Raw genomic sequence first — 22,357 nt, 5'->3', positions numbered from 1 at the left:
CTTTGCCAGTTGACTCTGCTGTGGGAGTGGAAGAGGAATGTTCATGTACAGATTCTCAAACTACCTCTTCACCTCCCATTCCAGATCCACCATTACAAGATTTACCAGTGGTATTGTACAGGTCGCAATGCAACCACAAAGCTCCTGACAGACTTCCGTATTGTTAAAGACATTACTTTGTTGTATTTCTGTCCTGATGGGGGATTGAAATTTAAGGAGAGGAGAAGTGTTACAGAGTGTTCTTCACAACCTCTCTCCCTTCTGAGCACGTGCGGGCTTTGGGTGGGGTTTCAGTCTGCAAGTCCAGGCTGGTTCCAATGCTCCTGTTTCCTTTAGTTTGCCAATGATTTTTAACCTTTGTTATTTATTTATATAAAGAACATCCTGCTTTTAACAACACATTTGACTACCTTATTTGTGGACTGAAGTTTCCACAATTGTAAATCAGGAGATTAGTTAAATGGACAGCCTGAATTGAGAGACAATTAAAGAATACATGATTCATTAATACAGATGTTCGGCTGGAAATGTAAATTTGAATACAAAAGTTTATAACGTTTAGAATTATAAACATAATAAGAATGGTTAAAATGTGTGGGAATTATAAGATATTGCCTTCTGATGCCAACAGAATAGAAAAAACATAACAAGACTTGTTAGGATGGCCTGGTGGCACACTGGTTAGCACTGCTGCCTCACAGTGCCAGGGACCTGGGTTTGATTCCCGGCTTGGGTGACTCTGTGGACTTTGCACGTTGTTCCCGTGTCTGCCGGGTTTTCTTCCGGGAGCTCTGGTTTCCTCCCACAGTCCGAAAGATGTGTTGGTTAGGTGCATTGACCATGCTAAATTCTCCCTCAGTGTAACCCAAACAGATGCCAGAGTTCGGTGACTCGGGGATTTTCCCAGGAACTTCATTTATTAGTGTCACAAGTCGGCTTACATTAACATTGCAATGAAGTTACTCTGAAAATCCCCGAGTCGCCACACTCAGGCGCCTGTTTGGGTACACTGAGGGAGAATTTAGCACGGCCAGTGCACCTAACCAGCAGGTCTTTCGGGCTGTGGGAGGAAACCAGAGCACCCGGAGGAAACCCACACAGACACGGGGAGAATGTGCAGACTGTGACCCAAGCTGGGAGTCAAACCCAGGCCCTGGCGCTGTGAGGCAGCAGCGCAAACCACTGTGCCCTACAGAGAGGTGTTGGGAGCTGTTGATTTTACAAGTTATCCATGTTTTCAGAGCCATCACTTCATGTCCTGGTCTGACAAGGATGGAGAGAAGTCTGTTCATAAGATATAGGAGCAGAATGAGGCCATTCAGCCCATCGAGTCTGCTCCGTCATTCGTTCATGGCTGATATGCTTCTCATCCCCATGTTCCTGCTTCTCCCCATAACCTTTCAGAAGTTCATATGTTCAATTGTTAAAGCTAAACTTTCTCCTTTTACTGTTAATTGATACTTTGCTTTTTTATCTTTCTGACTTGTGACATTTCTAATGGTTAATAAACTTCCTGAATTCACCGTTTAAAGTATTCTTTCCAGCCACATGGTTAAGTCACTGGAACCTGGTGTGATTTACAGTTATGGAGTTATTGTAAACAAGAGAACCTCATAAATCTTAGTTCAAATAAATCAAAGTTCTCACAAATGGAATGCTGTCCTTTATTCTGAGAGAAATTGAACACAGAAGTAAAGATGTTCTGCTTCAGTTATACAGGGCATTGCTGAAACTGCATCTTGAACACTGGGTGCAGTTTTGTCTCCAATTAAACAAAGGATCGTAGAATCCCTGCAGCACAGACGGAGGCCGTTCTGCCCATTGAGTCTGTACCAAACACCATCCCACCCAGGCCCTATTCCCATAACCCCACACATTTACCCTGCTAATCCCCCTCACACAAGGGTCAATTTTAGCATAGCCAATCAACCTAACCCGCACATCTTTGGACCGTGGGAGGAAACCGGAGCACCCGCAGGAAACCCACGAAGACACGGGGAGAATGTCCAAACTCCACACAGATAGTGAATCGGACCAGGGACCCAGGAATTGAACCTGGGTCCGTGGCGCTGTGAGGCAGCAGTGCTAACCACTGTGCCACCGTGCTGCCCCATTTTATAAATACCATGGAAGCAGTTCAGAGGAGGTTTACTAGATTGACTCCCATCCAGTAGTGTGAAATGTTAACTCTGTTTCTCTCTCCACAGATGCTGCCAGAGCTGCTGCATTTTTCCAGTTCTTTCTGTATTTATTTCAGATCTACCTGTAGTGGGGGGAAAAACACTATTTACTATCCAGGATAAAATAAATGTCCTTCATCAGCTTTAGTGGATCATTTCAGTGGAAATGTGCTCTCCCAGGCTCAAAGAGCATCAGCCCACTGGAAGAAAAGTTGTGAGACCGGCCAATCCAGCAAAAAGAAACCCTCCGACCCTCCCACTTCACCAACTGTCAGAATGAACATGGTTCAGTCCTGGATGTGATTAACAGCAGCAATACCAGCAGAATCCAACCTCTGTCATCACTTGTGAACTCGCTGGTGTCTCCGCAGGCTGGATGACTGAGTGAATCCCTTCCCACACACACAGCAAGTGAACGGTCTCTCCCCAGTGTGAACTCGCTGGTGTTCCTGCAGGTTGGATGACGTTCTAAATCTCTTTGTGCAGTGAGAGCAGCTGAATGGTCTCTCCTCAGTGTGAATGCGCTGGTGGATCATCAGATCCCCAGAACGTTTGAAACTACTTCCACAGTCAGAGCATTTAAAGGGTCTCTCCTGGGTGTGAGTGAGATTGTGACTCAGCAGGCTGGATGAATGAGTGAATCCCTTCCCACACACAGAGCAGGTGAACGGTCTCTCCCTGGTGTGAATTCGCTGGTGCTCCCGCAGGTGAGATAACGTTCTAAATGTCTTTGTGCAGTGAGAGCAGCTGAACGGTCTCTCCCCAGTGTGAATGCGCTGGTGGATCATCAGTTCCCGAGAGCTTTTGAAACCACTTCCACAGTCAGAGCATTTAAAGGGTCTCTCATTGCTGTGAGTGACTTTGTGTTTCGACAGGTTGGATAACTGCATAAATCCTTTCCCACACACCAAGCAGATGAATGGTCTCTCTCCAGTGTGAACGCGCTGGTGTCTCTGCAGATCGGGTAAATGAGCGAATCCGTTCCCACACTCAAAGCAGATGAATGCTCTTTCTCCAGTGTGAACCAGCCGATGTCGCTGCAGATGATATAACCGAGTGAATCCCTTCCCACACACAGAACAGGTGTACGGCTTCTCTCCAGTGTGAATACGTCGATGGGTTTGCAGCTCAGAGGGGGTTTTGCAACCCTTCCCACAGTCCCCACATTTCCACGGTTTCTCCATGGTGCAGGTATCCTTGTGTTGCTCCAGGTTTGACCATCAGTTGAAGTCTCACACGGAACGATATTATGGTGCCCTGCTGTGATGGTACAATATTGTTTACAGCTGTGTAACTGTGAAGCTCTTTCCACAGTCAATGCACGGGAAAATCTTAGTTGATTGTGTGTGTGTCAGTCCTGTTCCAGTCACACTGATGTTTAAAGACTGCTACACCAGGCAGAACAGAGAAACATTTCTTCTTCTGGGTTCAAAGGCCGATAGCATTCAGGTTCTGATGAATTAAGTGAGTTTGTCAGATGTTGACGTGATGTTTGATTCGAGATTTCTGTCTATAAAATCCTCACCTTCTGATATCCTGTAAAAGGAGTTAACAAAATTCATCATTTCAATACAGGATAGAAATTCAGAACAGACAATTCTAGTTTCTATGGAATATTCTTTCCTCTCTCATTCTTCAAAAGCTGTAAGTCTCCATCCCACACACTCCCTCCATTCTCACTCTGCTGTATCTAATATTCACCCTCTCAATTCTCCTGTCGTTGCTGATTGAGGCTGATTGACAGATCCATGCTCACTGCTTCCTGTCCTGGACGCAGAGAGCTGAAAATCTTCAAGCTGACAGTCACATTAAAGTTTTACATTTGGACATAAAGCAGGCTGATGATGTGTGTAATACACTGTATTACCTGGATACAGATACATGAAGAATGTGAGGAAGATCTGCATTTAGGCAGCGAGTGGTGACCTGGAAGTTAAAAATTACTCCAGAATGAGAAAAGAAATGGAAAGGGAGAGAAAAGAAAGTGTTTTACTCACAGATGTTGGAGAGACAGGAGGAAGTTTGAGTCTGTCTGAAGCTCAATCTTCATTCAGAGAGAGAGAGCAGCAGCTTTGCTGGGCAGGAATGAGCTGCTGAACAAGCTCATTGTCCACTTCCGCATTCAGACAATGGGGGAGCTCTGATTGGCTGGAGGACCAGAGTCCTTCAGGTCCTCCAACTCCCCCATTGGTCAACACCTCAGCAGACAGGTCAGGGGGTGGGCACTCCACCGCACATGCGCAGCTTCCCCTCTCCCTTGGACATGCGCAGTCAGGGGCCGGGGGGAAGGGGAGATCACCGAGCGGCTTCTCGCTCTGTCCGGAGCCGCCAGCCGGTTGCCTGGAAACCTTGGCTCGAGGAGGTGAACAATGGGTGGGGGCGGGGCTCCCGGGTCCGCGCGGCGGAGATCCCACCCCCTGACCTTGGGGGAGTGGAAACTTCCTCCTGTCGCCAATCTCTGTGAGTAAAACACTTTCCTTTCTCCCCCTTTCCATTTCTTTTCTCATTCTGGGGGAAATTGGGGACTTGCAGCAACTGAAGGGAAAGGAAGTGAATCCAGTCTGTACATTCCACACATTGTTAGTCCAGTCAGATAGACATATATCTGTCTGGCAGCCTGCATGGAGATTTCCAGCTCTCTGTGTCCAGGGCAGGATAAGTTTAACAACACCAGGTTAAAGTCCAACAGGTTTATTTGGTAGCAAAAGCCACACAAGCTTTCGGAGCTCTTAGCCCCTTCTTCAGGTGAGTGGGAATTCTGTTCACAAACAGAGCTTATAAAGACACAGACTCAATTTACATGAATAATGGTAGGAATGCGAATACTTACAACTAATCAAGTCTTTAAGAAACAAAACAATGTGAGTGGAGAGAGCATCAAGACAGGCTAAAAAGATGTGTATTGTCTATCATGACTATCCAGGACAGGAAGCAGTGAGCATGGATCTGTCAATCAGCCTCAATCAGCACCTTCAGGAGAACTGGGAGGATGAATATTAGATACAGCAGAGTGAGAATGGAGGGAGAGTGTGTGGGATGGAGATTTACAGCTTTTGGGGAATGAGAGAGGAAAGAATGTTCCATAGAAACTAGAATTGTCTGTTCTGAATTTCTATCCTGTGCTGACATTGATGAATTTTTCAAACTCATTTACAGGATATGAGAAGGTGAGGATTAACAGACCAAAATCTTGAAACAAACATCACATCAGCATCTGACACCCTCACTCAATTCATCGGACCTGAATATTATCAGACTTTGAATCTGGAAGGAGAAATGTTTCTCTGTTCTGTCTGCGAAAACAGGTCTTTAATATCAATGTGACTGGAAAAGCAGCAAGATACAGATACTCCCGAGGGACAGTGTTCCAGTGCACTGAGTGTGGAAAGAGCTTTAACCAGTTACACAGCCTGAAAATACATCGCAGCATTCACAGCGGGGAGAGACTGTACCCAAGTTCTGTGTGAGATTTAACTGATTGTTTAACCTGGAGAGTCACAAGGACACCCGCACCATGGAGAAACCGTGGAAATGTGGGGACTGTGGGAAGAGATACAGAGCCCCCTGTGACCTGGAAATCCATCGACGCAGTCACACCGGGGAGAGGCCATTCACCTGCTCTGTGTGTGGGAAGGGATACATTCAGTTATCCCACCTGCTCAGACACAAAGTCACTCACAGCAATGAGAGACCCTTTAAATGCTCTGACTGTGGAAGCGGCTTCAAACGTGCTGCGGATCTGAGACAGCACGAGCGCATTCACACTGAGGAGAGACCGTTCAGCTGCTCTCACTGCACAAAGACATTCAGAACATCATCCAACCTGCGGCAACACCAGCGAGTTCACACTGGGGAGAGACCGTTCACCTGCTCTGTGTGTGGGAAGGGATTCACTCAGTTATCCAGCCTGCTGAAACACAAAGTCACTCACACCCAGGAGAGACCCTTTAAATGCCCTGACTGTGGGAGAGGCTTCAAAAGCTCTGGTGAACTGATGTCCCACAAACGCTTTCACACTGCAGAGGGACTGTTCACCTGCTCTGTGTGTGGGAAGGGATTCAATCGGTCATCCCACCTGCAGACACACCAGCGAGTTCACACTGGGGAGAGACCATTCACCTGCTCTGCGTGTGGAAAGGGATTCACTCAATCATCCCACTTACAGAATCACAAAGTCACTCACAGCAATGAGAGGCCCTTTAAATGCTCTGACTGTGGGCGCGGCTTCAAAAGTGCTGCGGATCTGATGATTCACCAGCGCATTCACACTGAGGAGAGACCGTTCAGCTGCTCTCACTGCACAAAGAGGTTCAAAACCTCATCCAATCTGCGGGTACACCAGCGGGTTCACACTGGGAAGAGGCCATTCACTTGCTCTGTGTGTGGGAAGGGATTCACTCAGTCATCTGGTCTGACAACACACAAAGTCACTCACAGCAATGAGAGACCTTTTAAATGCTCTGACTGTGGGCGTGGCTTCAAAAGTGCTGCGGATCTGATGATTCACCAGCGCATTCACTCTGAGGAGAGACCCTTCAGCTGCTCTCACTGCACAAAGAGATTTAAAAGTTCATCCAATCTGTGGAAACACCAGCGAGTTCACACTGGGGAGAAACCATTCCCCTGCTCTGTGTGTGGGAAAGGATTCACTCAGTTGTCCAGCCTGCTGAAGCACAAAAGCACTCACACCCAGGAGAGACCCTTTCAATGCACTGACTGTGGGACTGGTTTTGAAAGCTCTCAAGAACTGTTGATTCACCAGCGAGTTCACACTGAGGAGAGACCGTTCAGCTGCTCTCACTGCACAAAGAGATTTAAAAGGTCATCCACACTGTGGATACACCAGCGAGTTCACACTGGGGAGAAACCATTCCCCTGCTCTGTGTGTGGAAAGGGATTCACTCAGTCATCCAGCTTGCTGAGACACAATGTTACTCACACCAAGGAGAGACCCTTTAAATGCTCTGACTGAGAGGCCGGACTCAAAACCTCTCAGGAACTGATGATCAACCAGTGCATTTACATAGGGGAGAGGCCGTTCAGCTGCTCTGTGTGTGGGCGTGGCTTCAAAAGCTCTGGCTAATTGGTGTCCCACCAGCACACTCTCACTGCACAAAGAGATTTAAATGGTCATCCAACCTGCAGGAACACCAGTGAGTTCACACCGGGGAGAGACCATTTACCTGCTCGGTGAGTGTGAAAGGATTTACTCGGTTATCCAGACTGCACAGACAGAACATCACTCACACTCTGCAGAGATCCTTTAAATTCTCCGAATGTGGGAGCGGCTTCAAAAGCTCTTGGGAACTGATGAGACGGAGACAGGAATGAGATAGAGAATCTGGTGAACTGGTGCGGCGGCAATAATCTCTCCCTCAATACCAACTAAATGAAGGAGACGGACATCGGTTTCAGGAAGCGTAAAGGAGAACATGCCACTGTCTACTTCAATGGGGACGATACAGAAATGGTCGAGAGCTTCATGTTTTTAGGTGTCCCAATCACCAACAACCTGTCCTGGTCCCCCCCATGCCGACACTATAGTTAAGCCCACCAACGCCTCTACTTTCTCAGAAGACTAAGGAAATTTAGCACATCAGCTATGACTCTCACCAACTTCTACAGATTCACCAAAGAAAGCATTCTTTTTGGTTGTATCACAGCTTGGTATGGCTCCTGCTCTGTCCAAGACCGCAATAAACTACAAAGGTCGTGAACAAAACCCAGTCCATCACGCAAACCAGCCTCCCATCCATTGACTACGTCTACACTTCCCGCTGCCTCCACAAAGCAGCCGGCATAATTAAGGACCCCACCCACCCCAGACATTCTCTCTTGCACCTTCTGTCAGGAAAAAGACACAAAAATCAGGACATGTACCAACTGACTGAAGAGCAGCTTCCTCCCTGCTGCCATCAGACTTTTGAATGGACCTACCTCACATTCAGTTGATCTTTTTCTGCACCCTCGCTCTGACTGTAACACTACATTCTGCACCAGCTTCTTTCCTTCTCGATGAATAGATTATCCATTTTACTGTAATTTTCCTCACTTTGTGAGCATGTGCAGTGTGTTTAATTGGATCCTGATTGTTTTGAACTCAGTTTCTCTCTGGAGTGTCAGTGCCTTGATGGTGTCACAATGTTGTCTCAATGCCCTGGCCACATTAACCATTTCATCTCCTGCTGTGTCTCAAGTAGCTGTGTGTGTTTGGGACCCGCTCTTCACTCCATCTCACCATGAATTTAGGCTTGTTATTTTTCACATGTAACAAATCACATCTGCACACTCACTCCGGTATCCCAAAATCATGTCACACATTCTTAACTCTCAGATGCGCGGATGAAAAGATCAAAGTGAGTGTCTGTCTTTCTTATCTCCTGCTGTTCTGGTGCTGATATTTCATGTAGTGGCCGGGCTTTCAAATGTGGATTTTTAAAAAACAAAGTTCATGGACAAAGTTGTAAATATCTCCCAGAGAAAGTGATCAACTTATTCATCCCAGCTACACATTCCAGACTTTCCCTAGACTGTAGGTGGATACCAGATTGATATATTCCATTCAACCACATCCAAGGTGAGTTATTCCAATTCCTTTATTGTCCAGGACAATATATTCACAATATCTTTAAAACAGAAATTAAACATTCCCATTTGATTTCAGGTATTAACATATTCTGTTAGTTTGTTCTTTATTGTCGATGTCAGGCTGGGGTTGTTCCCCTTGGAGCAAAGGAGGTTGAGGGTAGATTTGATAGAGGTGGACAAGATTCTGACAGGTTTAGATAAGGTGGACAAAGAAAAGCTGTTCCCATTAGCTGATGGGACAAGGACAAGGGGGACACAGATTTATGGTTTTGGGTCAGAGATGTAGGGGGGAGATGTGAGGAAGAATATTTTGATGCAGCGAATGGTTATGACCTGGAACTCGCTGCCTACGAGGGTGGAGGAAGTGGAGACAATAAACAATTACAAAGGGAATTGGATGGGCATTTGAGGGGTTTTAGACAGAAATGCTGACTAAATATCTCTGAACTTCCTCACTCCCGGTCACTCTGTGATCCGTGTGAAATCTGAAACCAGGTATTCACAACAAGACTCAAAGAGCATCAGCCCACTGGAGGCAAAGTCATGAGACCGGCCAGTCCAGCAGGAAGAAACCCTCCGACCCTCCCCATTGACCAACTGTGAGAATGAACAAAATGCAGTCCTGGATGTAATTGAGAGCAGAAACAATAACAGCAGGATCCAACCCGTGTGATCACACCGTGAGTTCACACCAGGGAGAGACCGTTCCCCTGCTCTGTGTGTGGGAAGGAATTCACTCATTCATCCAGCCTGCTGAGCCACAATCTCACTCACACCAATGAGACCCCCTTTAAATGCTCGGATTGTGGAAGTGGTTTCAAAAGTTCTCGGGATGTGATGATCCACCAGTGCATTTACACTGAGGAGAGACCGTTCAGCTGCTCTCACTGCACAAAGAGATTTAGAACGTCATCCAGCCTGCGGGAACACCAGTGAGTTCACACTGGGGAGAGACCGTTCACCTGCTGTGTGTGTGGGAAAGGATTCACTCAGTCATCCAGCCTGCGGAGACACCAGCGAGTTCACGAATGATGACAGGGGTTGGATTCTGCTGTTCTTGCTGCTGTTAATCACATCCAGGACTGAACCATGTTCATTCTGACAGTTGGTGAAGTGGGAGGGTCGGAGGGTTTCCTCCTGCTGGACTGGCTGGTCTCACGACTTTGCTTCTCGTTCTCTGATGCTCTTTGAGCCTGGGAGAGCACATTTCCACTGAAAGGACATTTATTTTATCCTGGATAGTAAATAGTGTTTTTCCTACCACTACAGGTCGATCTAAAATAAATACAGAAAGAACTGGAAAAACACAACACGTCTTGCAGCATCTGTGGAGAGAGAAACAGTGTTAATGTTTCACACTACTGGATTGGGAATCAATCTTGTGAACCTCCTCTGAACTGCTTCCAATGCATTTATGTCCTTTGTTTAATAGGAGACAAAATTGTACCCTGTGTTCAAGGTGCAATCTCAGCAACGCCCTGCACAACTGGAGCATAACATCTTTACTTCTCTGTTCAATTTCTCTCAGAATAAAGGATAACATTCCATTTGTAAGAACTTTGATTTGTTTGAACTAAGATTTATGGGGGTTCTCTTGTTTACAATAACTTCCCTCATCGTAAATCACACCAGGTTTGTGACTTAACCATATGGCAAGAAAGGATATTTTAAATGGTGAATTCAGAAAGTTTATTAACCATTAAAAATGTAACAAGTCAGAAAGATAAAAAAGCAAAGTATGGATCTACAGCAAAAGGAGGAAAGCTGAACTTTAACTTCTCCATCCTTCTCAAACCAGGACATGAAGTGATGGCTCTGAAAACGTGGATAACTTGTAAAACTAACAGCTCCCAACGTCTCTCTGTCGGGCACATTGTGAGGCACTGCTGCCTCACAGCAGAGGGTTTGATTCCCGGCTTGGGTCACTGGCTGTGCAGAGTTCGCCCATTCTCCCCGTGTCTGTGCAGGTTTCCTCCGGGTGCTCCGGTTTCCTCCCACAGTCCGAAAGACGTGCTGGTTGGGTACATTGGCTATGCTAAATTCTCCCTCAGTTTACCCAAACAGGCGCCAGAGTGTGGCGACTGGGGGATTTTCAGAGTAACTTCATTGCAATGTTAATGTAAGTCTATGTGTGACACTAATAAACAAACTACAAAAAAAGTTAACTTTAAAAAACTTTTACCAAATTGGTTTCTCGAATCCCTTTTTTATACTTTAAAAATGTAGAAAGCCATCCTCAGCCAATTGTTAGGAATTAGCCATAACTTGTCAATAATGAAATTGATTTGGTTTTTAGCTAATTGCACACATTGTCTTAATTTTAAGACATATCTTTCTCTCAAACGATATCTCTTAGCTTGGGGTAGCCTGATAATTGGGTCGACCGATAATTGGTTCACATCAGTCATTCAATGTTGAGACATCTTGAACAGGAGCCGATTCATTCCCTCCAGTCAAGGTTAACAAGTCCTTTCATCTTTTTTTATTCTGTCAGCATGGGAAGGGAACATCTGATAATTCCCACAGCATTTTAACCATTCTTAATGTGTTTATAATTCTAAAAGTTATAAACTTGTGTTCAAATTTATATTTCCAGCCTTTATAACATATGTATCAATGAATCATTTATTATTTAATTGTCTCACAATTAATGCTGTCTATTTAACGAATCTGGCTGCTTTCCAATTGTGGGAACTTCAGGCCACAAAAAAGGTAGTTAGAGTCATAGAGGTTTACAGCATGGAAACAGGCCCTTCGGCCCAACTTGTACATGTCGCACAGTTTTTACCACTAAGCTAGTCCTAATTGCCCTGTAATATTACTCATGATCTGTGCTTCCAAGCATTTTGAATGTGCATCTACAACAAGCAAAAACATGTGATTCATGAAAGGCCCCCCAAGGGCCACATGTAGTCTGGACCACGGCCTATCAGGCCACTCCCAAGGATGAAGTGGTAATGTACCCAGTGTGTTGGGGGGGAATGAACTCAGAAGAATCATTCAACACTCAAACCTGATTCAATCGACAAACAGTTTATTGAGTTACGCCAGCGGGGAGAAGCCACAGGGGCTGACCATGTGTAACTCCACCCAACAAAGAAAATCATCAATTCTTATCCAGTTACTCAACCCATCCCGGCTGGACACAATCCAATCAGAATGGTGATAGATTACATACATTATATATCGGTGCAATTAAATTAGTATCTGGGCATCATGGGGCTTTGTCAGCATCTCATGAACAGATAGGTGCCCCCATCATGATGTTTTCCAGACCCCCTTATCTACCATCCTTGGCGTTTTCTTTGTACATAGACTCAGTTTGAAAAGGGGTGGATTAAAAGTTCTCAAATGGATGTCAGCAACCTTCCTTTGTTTTAATCTAATGACCACACGGTCTGGGAATCATTTCTATTTAATAATCTCTCCTTTTAAACGCTGTTCTTCGGTATCCAATTCCAGAATTTTCCTTTTCATTGTGTTCATTGTGTCAGGAATAAATCTTTGGACCTGACAGGAAGTTTAACCCAAGATCAATCCAACACAGGATTGGTCAGAGTCGTTTCATATGTACCAAATTTTAAATAACCATTACAAATTAAAACTCTCATTCTCACATGTGAGTTTTATCCGGATTAAAATTCCTGCATGTTTAGAGAAATATCCTGGAAAGAAGTCTCTGTCCAGTAAATATGGCTCCAAGTTCATAACTTTTGAAAAAAAACATTTTATGAATTACACTTCCTTTTTTAAATGTTTGATTTAAATCACAGACAGAAAAACTCAAAGCCTGAAGCGTTCAATCCACAAATATCATCCACACACAAACAGAGAAACTTAGCATGTGCTTTACAACAACAATAACCAAAATTAATTACTTAAGCATTCTTGTAATTCTGTTTTTAAACTTCCAAAAATGCCTTTAATTAAAGACTCATGGTAAGGTTAATTCCCCAGAAAGATAAACCTTAACAAATGTAGCCCAAAACAATGATAAAACACATCGACAAACATCCACATAAAACAAACAAAACACACAGATTCTCACAGCTCGTAAATTTCAAACAATGAATCCTCAGCATTCTCTCTCGCAGCTATAGCTTCTTAAAGTGACAGAGCACTACAAGCTCACAACTCCTTGATTAAAATAAGATACAAGATCCTTCATTATAACTTAACCTTTTTTAAGCCAACTTCCAAAGCCTGACTTTACAGGCAACATCTAGTCTTTGTTGATTTAAAATCCCAAACGTTACCATTTGCAAACTCTTTGTTCTTTATCTTGGGTTGAGGTGACAACACAATAAAATTCTCAGTTATTCCAAATTCTTCCAGGCTACGCTTAAAATTTCCACATTTAATTGGCTCCAATAAATCCACAATTAGAAACTAAAATAGACACGAGTTTCCGGGCGATTTAAAAACAATTTAAAAACAAGATGCCAGAGGAAAGACAGAACAGGAGAAAAAAGAAAAGAGGGGGAGTTGCACTTTTGATTCAGGAAAACATCATGGCAGTACTGAGAGGGGATATATCCAAGGGTTCGCCCACTGAGTCGATATAAGAAGGGGGAAATCACTTTGATAGGGTTGTACTATAGGCCCCCAAATAGTCGGCGGGAAATTGAGGAGCAAATATGTAAGGAGAATACAGATAGTTCCAAGAAAAATTGGGTGGTAATAGTCGGAGATTTTAACTTTCCAACATTGACTGGGACAGCCATAGTATGAGAGGGTTGGATGGAGAGAAATTTGTTGAGTGTATTCAGGAGGAATTTCTCATTCAGTATGTGGATGGCCTGACTAGAGAGGGGGCAAAACTTCACCTCCTCTTGGGAAATAAGGAAGGGCAGGTGATAGAAGTGTGAGTGAGGGATCACTTTGGGACCAGTGACCATAATTCCATTAGTTTTAAGATAGCTATGGAAAATGATTGGTCTGGCCCAAAAGTAAAAATTCTAAATTAGGGCAAGGCCAATGTTGATGGTATCAGGCAGGAACTTTCGACAGTTAACTGTGGGAAGGCAAAGGGACGTCTGGTAAGTGGGAGGCTTTCAAAAGTGTTTTAACCAGGGTTCAGGGTAAGCACATTCCTCTTAGAGTGAAGAGCAAGGCTGGGAGAAGTAGGGAACCTTGAATGACTTGGGATATTGAGGCTCTGGTCAAGAAGAAGAAGGAGGCACATGACATGCATAGGCAGCTGGGATCAAGTGTATCCCTTGAAGAGTATAGGGGGTGTAGGAGTAGAGTTAAGAGAGAAATCAGGAGAGCAAAAAGAAGACACGAGATTGTTTTGGCAGATAAGGCAAAGGAGAATCCAAAGAGGTTCTACAAATACATAAAGGGCAAAAGAGTAACTAGGGAGAGAGTAGGACCTCTTAAGGATCAACAAGGTCATCTATGTGCGGATCCACAAGAGATGGGTGAGATCCTAAATGAATATTTCTCATCAGTATTCACTGGTCAGAAAGGGATGGATGTTAAGGAACTTGGGGAAAAAAATAGTGATGTCTTGAGGAATGTACTTATCACAGAGAAGGAGGTGCTGGAAGTCTTAAAGCACATCAAGGTAGATAAATCCCTGGGACCTGATGAAGTGTATCCCAGGACACTGTGGGAGGCTAGGGGGGGAAATTGCGAGTCCCCTAGCAGAGATATTTGAATCATCGATAGTCACAGGTGAGGTGCCTGAAGATTGGATGGTGGCAAATGTTGTGCCTTTGTTTAAAAAGGGCTGCAGGGAAAAGCCTGGGAACTACAGGCCGGTGAGCCTCACATCTGTAGTGGGTAAGTTGTCAGAAGGTACTTTGAGAGACAGGATCTACAGGCATTTAGAGACACAAGGACTGATTAGGGACGGTCAGCATGGCTTTGTGAGTGGAAAATCATGTCTCACAAATTTGGTTGAGTTTTTTGAAGGGGTAACCAAGAAGGTAGATGAGGGCAGTGCAGTTGATGTTGTCTACATGGACTTTAGCAAGACCTTTGACAAGGTACCACATGGTAGGTTGTTGCATAAGGTTAAATCTCATGGGATCCAGGTGAGGTAGCCAAATGGATACAAAATTGGCTTGATGACAGAAGACAGAGGGTGGTTGTCGAAGGTTTTTTTCAAACTGGAGGCCTGTGACCAGCGGGGTGCCTCAGGGATCGCTGCTGGGTCCACTGTTATTTGACATTTATAAGAATGATTTGGATGACAATGTAGGAGGCATGGATCGTAACTTTTCAGATGGCACCAAGATTGGTGGCATAGTGGACAGTGAAGAAGGTTATCTCGGATTGCAACAGGATCTTGATCAATTGGGCCAATGGGCTGACGAATGGCAGATGGAGTTTAATTTAGATAAATGCGAGGTGATGCATTTTGGTCGATCGAACCTGGGCAGGTTAATGGTTGGGCGTTGGGGAGAGTTAAAGAACAAAGAGATCGAGGGGTACAGGTTCATAACTCCTTGAAAGTGGAGTCACAGGTGGACAGAGTGGTGAAGAAGGCATTCGGCATGCTTGGTTTCATCGGTCAGAACATTGAATACAGGAGTTGGAATGTCTTGTTGAAGTTGTACAAGACATTGGGAAGACCACATGTGGAATACTGTGTACAGTTCTGGTCACCCTATTATAGAAAGGATATTATTAAACTAGAAAGAGTGCAGAAATGATTTACAAGGATGCTACCAGGACTTGATGGTTTGAGTTATAAGGAGAGGCTGGATAGACTGAGACATTTTTCCCTGGAGTGTAGGAGGCTTAGGGATGACCTTATAGAGGTTCATAAAATAATGAGAAGCATAGATCAGCTACATAGTCAACATCTTTTCCCAAAGGTAGGGGAGTCTAAAACTAGAGAGCATAGGTTTAAGAGAGGGGAGAGATACAAAAGGGTCCAGAGGGGCATTTCTTTCTAACAGAGGGTGATGAGTGTCTGGAAAAAGCTGCCAGAGGTAATAGAACATAAAACATTACAGCGCAGTACAGGCCCTTTGGCCCTCGATGTTGTGCCGACCAGTGGAACCAATCTAAAGCCCCTCTAATCTACACTATTCCAATATCATCCATATGTTTATCCAATAACCATTTGAATGCTCTTAATGTTGACGAGTCCACGACTGCTGCAGGCAGGGCATTCCACGCCCTTACTACTCTCTAGTAAAGAACTCTCACCCCTCAATTTAAAGCTATGTCCCCTTGTGCGAGCAATAATAGTAGAGGTGGGTTCAATCTTAAAAAGTGTTTGGACCATTACATGGGTAAGATGGGTATAGAGGGATATGGGCCAAACGCGGGCAATTGGGACTAACTTAGGGGTTAAAAAAGGGGCGGCATGGACAAGTTGGGCCAAAGGGCCTGTTTCCATGCTGTAAACCTCTATGACTCCATGACGAAATCAACTGTCTGCTGAAAGGGTTAACTTTTCTACAGGACCTAAAGCGGGGAGTGAACAGAAAACACTTGGTACACAGTTACATCACTTTACATAATTTTAAAAAACTTCTCTAACAGCAAAACAAAGTTGATTTTAAACTTCATCTATTAATTCTTTTGTTCTCTTCCTCAACCTAATTATTTTAATTTGATCAGTTTTTGTTCGCGATGGGTAACTTCTGTTCTTTATAAACTGGTTCACTCGTTTTGTTAAAACTACATGGGCTCGGAGAATCAGAACGCAGTCTTTATCATCCTTATCCTTTTTCTCCTTTTGCCACCACTCCCTCTGTTTTGCGGGAGGGTCGTGGGGATTCCAATCAGAACTAATCATTTTATCAGAAGAGTAAAATACTGCGGATGCTGGAATCTGAAACAAAAACAGAAAATGCTGGAAAATCTCAGCGGGTCTGACGGCATCTGTGGAGAGAGAATATAGCTCATGTTTTGATACTGGATGACCCTTCATAACAGCTCGTATGAAGTGTCATCCAGACTCGAAACATTGGCTCTGTTCTCTAATCATTTTATCGATACATTCCTTGTTCTTAGTTTTAGGTTTAAAGTGAGAGGGGAGAGATACAAAAGGGTCCAGAGGGGCAGTTTTTCACTCAGATGGTGGTGAGTTTCTGGAACGAGTTGCCAGAGGCAGTAGTAGAGGCGGGTACAATACTGTCTTTTCAAAAACATTTAGACAGTTACATGGGTAAGATGGGTACAGAGGAATATGGGCAAAATACGGGCAATTAACCTAGAAACATAGAAACCCTACAGTACAGAAAGAGGCCATTCGGCCCATCGAGTCTGCACCGACCACAATCCCACCCAGGCCCTACCCCCATATCCCTACATATTTACCCACTAATCCTTCTAACCTACGCATCTCAGGACACTAAGGGCAATTTTTAGCATGGCCAATCAACCGAACCCGCACATCTTTGGACTGTGGGAGGAAACCGGAGCACCCGGAGGAAACCCACGCAGACAAGAGGAGAATGTGCAAACTCCACACAGACAGTGACCCAAGCCGGGAATTGAACCCAGGTCCCTGGAGCTGTGAAGGAACAGTGCTAACAACTGTGCCACCCCTTTTGGGACTAGCTTAGTGGTAAAAACTGAGCAGCATGGACAAGTTGGGCCGAAGGGCCTGTTTCCATGTTCTAAACCTCTATAACCTCCTAACATCCTGTCACTCTGTGATCCTTGTGAAATCTGAAACCAGGTATTCGCAACAAGACTCAAAGAGAATCAGCCCACTGGAGGCAAAGTCGTGAGACCGGCCAGTCCAGCAGAAAGAAACCCCCCGACCCTCCCCATTGACCAACTGTGAGAATGAACAAAATGCAGTCCTGGATGTAATTGAGAGCAGAAACAATAACAGCAGAATCCAACCTCTGGAATCACTCGTGAAATTGTTGGTGTCTCAGCAGCTGGGATGAAACTCTGAATCCCTTCCCACACTGAGAGCAGGTGAATGGCCTCTCCCCAGTGTGAACTCGCTGGTGTATCCGCAGGCTGGATGAGTCAGTGAATCCCTTCCCACACTGAGAGCAGGTGAATGGTTTCTCCCCAGTGTGAACTCGCTGGTGCCTCCGCAGGCGGGATAAACAAATGAATCCCTTCTCACACTGAGAGCAGGTGAATGGCCTCTCCCCAGTGTGAACTCGCTGGTGCACCTGCAGGTTAGATGAACAAGTGAATCCCTCCCCACACTGAGAGCAGGTGAATGGCTTCTCCCCAGTGTGAACTCGCTGGTGTGTCTGCAGGCTGGATAACTGAGTGAATCCCTTCCCACACTGAGAGCAGGTGAACGGTCTCTCTCCAGTGTGAACTCGCTGGTGTGTCTGCAGGTGGGATGACTGAGTGAATCCCTTTCCACACTGAGAGCAGATGAACAGTCTCTCTCCAGTGTGAATTTGCTGGTCCCTCTGCAGGCTGGATGACTGAATGAATCCCTTCTCACACTGCGAGCAGATGAATGGCCTCTCCCCAGTGTGGCTGCGCCGATGAGCTTCCAGCTCTGATGGGTAACTGTATCTCTTCCCACAGTCCCCACATTCCCATGGTTTCTCCATGGTGCAGGTGTCCTTGCCTCTTTCTTGGGTGGACAATCAGTTGAAGCCTCGTCCACGCTCACAACACAGGTACAGTCTCTCCCCGCTGTGAATGATGTGATATTTATTCAGGCTGTGGAACTGGTTGAAACTCTTTAGTCCGTGCACTGGTAGACTCTCACTCGAGTGTGGCAGAGTGTTGGTACTTTTCCAGTCATACTGATGTTTGAAATCTTTTCAAATCATTTCTGCTTCTGGATTCAAAGTCCGATGATATTCAGCTCCCAAGGAATATGACTCTGTCAGATCTAGACGTGACGTTTGAGATTTCGGCCTGTGATTCCTCTTTCAATATCCTGTAAAATGGGTTTACAAAAGTCATTAGTGTCAGTACAGGATAGAAATTCAGAACAGACAGTTCTAGGATTGCTTCTCTGAGTGGAGGCCTGTGACTAGTGGTGTGCCGCAGGGATCGGTGTTGGGTCCATTGTTGTTTGTCATCTATATCAATGATCTGGATGATAATGTGGTAAATTGGATCAGCAAGTTTGCTGATGATACAAAGATTGGAGGTGTAGTGGACAGTGAGGAAGGTTTTCAAAGCTTGCAGAGGGATTTGGACCAACTTGAAAAATGGGCTGAAAAATGGCAAATGGAATTTAATGCAGACAAGTGTGAGATATTGCACTTTGGAAGGACAAACCAAAGAAGAACGTACAGGGTAAATGGTAGGACTCTGAAGAGTGCAGTTGAACAGAGGGATCTGGGAATACAGGTACAGAATTCCCTAAAAGTGATGTCACAGGTGGATAGGGTCGTAAAGAGTGTCTTTGGTGCATTGGCCTTCATAAATCGGAGTATCGAGTATAAAAGTTGGAGCGTTATGGTAAGGTTATATAAGGCATTGGTGAGGCCGAATCTGGAGTATTGTGTACAGTTTTGCTCACCTAGTTACAGGAAGGATGTTAATAAGGTTGAAAGAGTGCAGAGAAGGTTCACAAGGATGTTGCTGGGACTTGAGAAGCTGAGTTGCAGAGAGAGATTGAATAGGTTGCGACTTTATTCCCTGGAGCGTAGAAGATTGAGGGGAGATTTGATAGAGGTGTATAAGATTTTGATGGGTATAGATAGAGTGAATGCAAGCAGGCTTTTTCCGCTGAGGCTCGGGGAGAAAAAAACCAGAGGGCATGGGTTAAGGGTGAAAGGAGAAAAGTTTAAAGGGAATATTAGGGGGGGCTTCTTCACGCAGAGAGTGGTGGGAGTGTGGAATGAGCTGCCAGATAAAATAGTTAAATGCTTTTAACATTTAAGAAAAACTTGGACGGGTTCATGGATGAGAGGGGTGTGGAGGGATATGGTCCAAGTGCAGATCAGTGGGACTAGGCATAAAATGGTTCGGCACAGACAAGAAGGGCCAAAAGGCCTGTTTCTGAGCTGTAATTTTCTATGGTTCTATGGTTCTAGTTTCTATGGAACATTCTTTCCTATTTCAGTCCCAAAAAGCTGTAAATCTCCATCCCACACACTCTCCCTCCATTCTCACTCTGCTGTATCTAATATTCACCCTCCCAATTCTCCTGAAGGTGCTGATTGAGGCTGATTGACAGATCCATGCACACTGCTTCCTGTCCTGGACACAGGGACCATAACAAATAGGAGCTGCAGTCGGCCATTTGGCCCATCGAGCCTTTTAAACTATTCAATGAGATAATTCGTTCATCTACCTCAGCATCATTCTCCCCACACTAAACCCATATCCCTTGATATCTTCAATATCTAGAAACCAATCAATCTCTCTCTTGAAAATAGTTGATGACTGAGGCTTCACTGTCCTCAGGGATTGAGAATTCCAAAGCTTTACCACATCCTTGAGTGAAGAAATCCCCCCACATCTTAGCTTTTGCTCCATCTTCTTGTCTGTTCCCCATAATCCTTGACACCCTTGTCAGTCAAAGATCTGTTGAACTGGAATATATTCAATGATCCTCAGCTTCCACTGGTCCCTGTGGAAGAGAAATCCTCTGAGAGAAGAGATGTCTGGACCTGCAGGGTCTATTCGGGCCGTGCGGCCGACAGCGGGTGTTTGTGAAGCCAGAGCTCCCTCCCTACCCCGACTCCCGGCTACATTTCTCCCGCAGCCCCACCAACTCACCCGCTGAAAAAAGCGTCTCCCCCATTCACAGGACTCCGAGCAAAGTGACACTGCGGATGCTCCAGATACAGCACTGCGCCTGCGCAATAGGCTCCTGTGGAATGACGAGGGCACGTTCACAACCGGGTATCTGTATCTCTTCCTACAGTCCACACGTTTCCATGGTTTCTCCATGGTGCAGGTGTCCTTACCTCTCTCTTGGGTGGACAATTAGTTGAAACTTCGTCCACACACAGAACAAGATTACAGTCTCTCCCCGCTGTGAATGGTGTGATATTTATTCAGACTGTGTAACTGGTTAAAGCTCTTTAGTCAGTGCATTGGAACACACTCACTCGAGTGTGGCAGTGTGTCGATGCTTTTTCACTCACACTGACATTTCAAATATGTTCAAATTGACAGACTGGACAATCATTTCTCCTTCTGGATTCAAAGTCCTATGATCTTGAGGTCCCAAGGAATATGACTCTGTCTGATCGAGACGTGACGTTTGAGATTTCGGCCTGTGATTCCTCTTTCAATATCCTGTAAAATGTGTTTCCAAAAGTCATCAGTGTCAGTACAGGATAGAAATTCAGAACAGACAATTTCTATGGAACATTCTTTCCTCTCTCATTCCCCAAAAGCTGTAAATCTCCATCCCACACACTCTCTCCCCATTCTCAGCAGGTCTGGCAGCATCTGTATGGAGAGAAAATAACTGATGTTTCAGAGCTTTGACAAAGGGTCATCCAGACAAGAAACATCAGCTCTTTTCTCTCCTTACAGATGCTGCCAGACCTGCTGAGATTTTCCAGCATTTTCTCTCTTGGTTTCAGATTCCAGCATCCGCAGTAATTTGCTTTTATAAGGCTGCAGATACCTCCTCCCAAGTAACATGCGTGTGCCCAAGACATCACCACTTGTTTCCCTTATTTCTTTCGCACCCATGGTGCTCTCCGCAGTAAACACAGAGGAGAAGTATTCATTAAAAATCTCACCCATCTCCTGTGGCTCCACACACAGATGGCCATACTGATTTTTAAGGGGATCTATTCGCTCTCTAGCCACCCTTTTACTCTTAATATAGTGATAGAACCTCTTGGAATTTTCTTTAATCTTACCTGCCAGATCCATATCATAACCTCTTTTTGTCCCCCTGATTTCCCTCTTCAGTATTTTCTTACACTTTTTATAATCAGAGTGATTCACTTGTCCCCGATTGCCTAAACCCAATGTATGCTTCCTTCTTTTACCTGACCAGAGCCTCAATGTCCCTTGTCTGCCAGAGATCCCTAAATTTACCATTCTTTCCCTGCATCTTAACAGGAATATACTGCCCCTGGACTCTTGATATCACACTTTTAAAACCTCCCAATTGCCAGTCATTCCTTTCCCTTCAAACAAATTCACCTAATCGACATCTGCTAGATCCTACCCATTGCCCACAAAAGTGGCCCTGCTCCAGTTTAGGGCCTTGACCTGTGGACCTGTCCTATCTTTTTCCAGAACTATTTTGAAACTATTGGTGCTCCCAATAGTGCTCCCTGACTGACACTTCAGTCACTTGCTCCACCTCATTTCTTAACTGTCTAATAGAAAGTGAGTCCAGGAATTGATAATGAAAAATAAGGAGCTGGGAGATGAATTGAACAAGTATTTTGCTTTGGTGTTCACAATAGAGGATACAGTTAAAACTCAAAAACAGCTGGAAATCAGAATAGCAATTAATTAATAATAATGAATAATAAAATACAATGTAGAAGGAGGCCATTCAGCCCATCGAGCCTGCACCGACAACAATCCCATCCAGGCCCTATCCACATATTTACCTGTTAATCCCCCTGATACCAAGTGACAATTTATTGTGGCCAATCCGTCTAACCGGCACATCTTTGGACTGTGGAAGGAAACCGGAACACCCGGAGGAAACCCACACAGACACGGGGAGAATGTAGAAACTCTGCACAGACAGCGAT

General features: G+C 44.8%; 3 protein-coding genes across 6 annotated transcripts in view; 1 reads left to right on the top strand and 2 right to left on the bottom strand.

Moving 5' to 3' along the window:
- The window catches only part of LOC144484092 (uncharacterized), a 407,989-nt gene that overhangs the window by 222,034 nt on the left and 163,598 nt on the right, over positions 1 to 22,357 (bottom strand). Inside the window, exons 1-2 of one of the 4 annotated variants that reach the window (XM_078202634.1) lie at positions 4,178 to 4,304; positions 1,647 to 3,716 (exon numbers count right to left, since the gene is read on the bottom strand). The exons of 2 other annotated variants lie outside the window; for them this stretch is intronic. In XM_078202634.1, coding sequence (XP_078058760.1) covers positions 2,522 to 3,364 — 843 coding nt within the window. In that variant the 5' untranslated portion in view covers positions 3,365 to 3,716; positions 4,178 to 4,304 and the 3' untranslated portion in view covers positions 1,647 to 2,521. Of the gene's footprint in view, positions 1 to 1,646; positions 3,717 to 4,177; positions 4,305 to 22,357 lie in introns of those variants that run through there. One more of the 4 variants, XM_078202630.1, reaches the window with a different exon arrangement.
- On the top strand, positions 3,363 to 7,152 carry LOC144484118 (uncharacterized). The gene is made up of 3 exons (XM_078202667.1): positions 3,363 to 3,371; positions 5,815 to 6,354; positions 7,075 to 7,152. Exons 1-3 carry the CDS (start codon positions 3,363 to 3,365, stop codon positions 7,150 to 7,152), a joined length of 627 nt encoding a protein of 208 aa, XP_078058793.1.
- The window catches only part of LOC144484117 (uncharacterized), a 134,194-nt gene continuing 129,430 nt past the window's right edge, over positions 17,594 to 22,357 (bottom strand). The window contains exon 7 of the mRNA XM_078202666.1: positions 17,594 to 18,272. Coding sequence (XP_078058792.1) covers positions 17,594 to 18,272 — 679 coding nt within the window. The remainder of the gene's footprint in view (positions 18,273 to 22,357) is intronic.

Source organism: Mustelus asterias, unplaced genomic scaffold, assembly GCF_964213995.1.
Source record: "Mustelus asterias unplaced genomic scaffold, sMusAst1.hap1.1 HAP1_SCAFFOLD_92, whole genome shotgun sequence".
Taxonomy (NCBI): Eukaryota; Metazoa; Chordata; class Chondrichthyes; order Carcharhiniformes; family Triakidae; genus Mustelus; species Mustelus asterias.
The sequence above is the reverse complement of the archived record's forward strand: the minus strand, read 5'-3'. Positions and strand labels throughout refer to the sequence as shown.